The sequence below is a fragment of the Fonticula alba genome (genome assembly GCF_000388065.1).
Source record: "Fonticula alba strain ATCC 38817 unplaced genomic scaffold supercont2.7, whole genome shotgun sequence".
NCBI lineage: Eukaryota > Rotosphaerida > Fonticulaceae > Fonticula > Fonticula alba.
In genome coordinates, this window is record NW_009242977.1 from 1,316,176 (window position 1) to 1,319,212 (window position 3,037).

At 67.0% G+C, this 3,037-nt stretch overlaps 1 protein-coding gene across 1 annotated transcript in view; it reads right to left on the reverse strand.

Moving 5' to 3' along the window:
• The window catches only part of H696_04490 (hypothetical protein), a gene marked incomplete at both ends in the record, with an annotated part of 7,263 nt that extends 4,277 nt beyond the window's left edge, over positions 1 to 2,986 (reverse strand). The window contains 7 exons of the mRNA XM_009498371.1: positions 8 to 374; positions 519 to 575; positions 709 to 1,743; positions 1,852 to 1,946; positions 2,202 to 2,358; positions 2,463 to 2,729; positions 2,842 to 2,986. Of these exons, the coding sequence (XP_009496646.1) occupies positions 8 to 374; positions 519 to 575; positions 709 to 1,743; positions 1,852 to 1,946; positions 2,202 to 2,358; positions 2,463 to 2,729; positions 2,842 to 2,986 (2,123 nt within the window). The remainder of the gene's footprint in view (positions 1 to 7; positions 375 to 518; positions 576 to 708; positions 1,744 to 1,851; positions 1,947 to 2,201; positions 2,359 to 2,462; positions 2,730 to 2,841) is intronic.
• Positions 2,987 to 3,037: the final 51 nt, after the last annotated feature.

Genomic DNA, 3,037 nt, shown 5'->3' on the forward strand with positions numbered 1-3,037 from the left:
GGGGGACCAGACTTTGGAAGGGGGATGACCAGATGCAAAGGGCGTACCGTAGAAGGTGGACAAAAGCCGGGACTTAAGCCGCCCGAGGGAGTGACACACCCGGAAGCCCGGCTCATCGTCGCCAGTGTCCTGCTGCAGCGACCACAGCGGCGACACCGACACCAGCGAGCCGACCACCGCCACAATGGAGGAGGCCGCCACGGTCCGGCGCTGCTGGGCATTCGGCAGCAAGGACGAACGGGAAGACTTGACGTCGGCCGGGGGGGGAGATCCCGGGGCCGAGGTCAGCGCCCCGGTCGGATGGAAGGGAACCGAGGAGAAGGCCTCGATGAGCGGGCCCAGGGTGGCCTCCAGGAGCCACCGCGACGAGTTGGCTATGGTTCACATTCGGCGTGAGTGTCATTGGCGAGGGAAGGATCATGGCGGCGGCGGCGGCGGCGGCGGCGGCGGCGGCGGCGGTGGCAGGTGGGAGAATGCGGGACACCCGAAAGGGGCCGGTCGAAAGGAGGGGCACGTACGGCTTCCCTGTGCCAGGGCGGCGATGATGCGGCCAACCGAGTCGACCTTCTTCTCGGCTGAATGCGAAGAGAGCCAGGAGGTCAGACAAGAGAGGACACAGGACAACGGGCAGGGAGCGTGGGAGAAGGAAAGAAACAGGGGAAAAGACCGGAGCAAGAGCAAAAGCAAAGGCTCACACAAACCACCTACCCTGTAGGCTTGACAGACACTCGGCCAGGACCGGCTCAATGAAGGACTCCACAAAGCCAAGGCGCTGACGGGACCCGCCGCGTGAGGGGGCCCGGGCCGCGGTGCGGACCACCTCGGACAGGGCATGCGACGCGGCCCGACGCTCGGCCGCGTCCTCCTTCTCCAGGCGCGAGACGGTTGCCGCCCCGGCCGGCAGGGCATCCCCATGCTCCATGGCCACATCGTCCAGCAGGTGCCCCATCAGGGCATCGCGCAGCTCGGCCAGCGCGCCAAAGGCAATGGGAGCCGACGCCGGGAGCGGACCCCCGGCCGAGGACGCCGCATTGATCCCGGAGCCTGGGCTTCCCGGGCCCAGCAGCCCGGCCCGCAGGCAGGCACAGGTGTCGGGATTGCAGCCGCAGGTGCCGGGGCTGCCGACACCCGAGGCACCGGTGCCGGAACCGCTGCGACCCTCGTCCATCATGTCGGTGCTGGCATGGAGCGAGCCGACGCTGTCCGGGGCAAAGCGCCCGAAAGCCGGCAGCGTGCCCCAATTCCAGGCACCGCACACCCGAGCCACGCAATCCAGCACACAGAGGCGGACCTCGGCCACGGCGATGGTTGACCCGACCCCGGCGCCGCCGATGCCGCCGAGATCGGCGATCTTCTCGGTCAGCAGCTCGACCAAAGCCAGCAGGACGTCCGGGGCGCCATGGCGCGCGGCCGCCACAAAGACGGCCGTCAGTTGCTGGCGCAGGGCCGCCACGTCGATGGCCACGGCGCCGGCCCCAGGCCCGGAGGGGGCTGTGAAGGAAATCGGGAAGTAGACACTGATGACATCGAAGAGCTCGCCGGCGAGGGCCTCGGCCACGGCCGGAGACCGGCGCTGGGGGCCAGTCCCCTCGGCAGGGGACCGCGCCAGGGCCAATGGAGCCGGCAGCCCGAGGAACACGCGTTCGGCCAGGGCAAAGCACACGGCCAGGCACCGGGGATCGCGCTCGCCCTTCATCGACCGAACAAAGGTATCGGCCAGGTCGACGCCATGATTGAAGAAGTCTTCGTGAAGGGAGGATGTAAGTGGACCTGGCCTCAGAGCGCCCAGGCGTGGCGGCGGGCGACAAAGCGGCAGGATGACGAAGCGGCCAGGCAAGACCAATCACGCACAGGCGTCATGGCGGTAGAAGAGCCGCGCGAGCAGGGCATAGGCGAAACGTCGCGTGCGCATGGGGAACTGACTCATCGGCAGCGAGGCAAGCATGCTTCCAGCAGGGGGAGGGGGGAGGGGGAAACAGACAGGGTCAGCAGAACAAAAGACGCATGCGGGGACATGACGAACGAGGGGGAAGGGGGAGGGGGAGGGGAAGAGGAAGGGGGAGGGGGAGGGGAAGGGAAGGGAGGGACAGAGTAGATACAGACACAGAGACAGACACAGAGACAGACACAGAGACAGACACAGAGACAGACACAGAGACAGACACAAAGCAAGGGGAAGAACAAGAGAAGAGGAGACATACCCGGGGACGTGCTCAAGAAGCGGCGCCGGGAAACCGGGGAACTGGTCCACCAGGACCATGAGCCCGGCAAAGAAGCTCCCGGCGAAGATGGGCGCAAACGTCGAGGCCAGCAGCGCAAAGGAGAGCCCCTGGCGGAAGAGGAAGATCAACGAGGCAACTGGAGCCGGGATTGCAACAGACACGTCAGCAGGCCGATGGGCGGACACAGCCGAAATGCTCCATGGGCCGAAGGAAGGAGGGGCAAGGAAACACGGCACGCACATTGCTCCTCGGACACGCGCTCGATGCCCGGAAGCAGACGCCCGGTGGTGAAGACTCCCGCGCCGGACCCAGCCGCCGGGAGGTTGTCCTCCACAAGGAGGATGAACACCCGTGAGAGGGTTTCAAAAGTGAGCACCAGAGGCTCGATCAGGAGGCGGAGCTCCGGCGAGTCGTGTGCCATGTGGAAGATGCTGCTCGGAGGGAGGCAGCTCGGACGCGCGACGTCCAGGAAGCCGGCCAGGGCGCCGGAGAAATCCACGCGGAAATCTGAACGGAGTCTTAGTCGGCGACCGGTGGGAGGGGGGAATGGGGAAGCCCCTGGGGCGAGGCGATCTGGCTCGAGAAGGGAGAGGGGGAAGGAAACCGAGGGACAACGCACGGTCGGCCAGCCGGTGAACAATGGCCTGGAAGCCCGGTGCCGAATCAAGCGCCTGTGGGGCAACAGCGCAGCTTGGGCCGAACTCGAGCGCCGCAGCATAGAGCTCGGCCAGCCCGGGGCCGGGGGGAGCATGCTGCTCAGCCATCCTCTGGTGCCTGGGTCAAAGAGCGGGCAATGGGAGGCAGCCGGCGGGGGG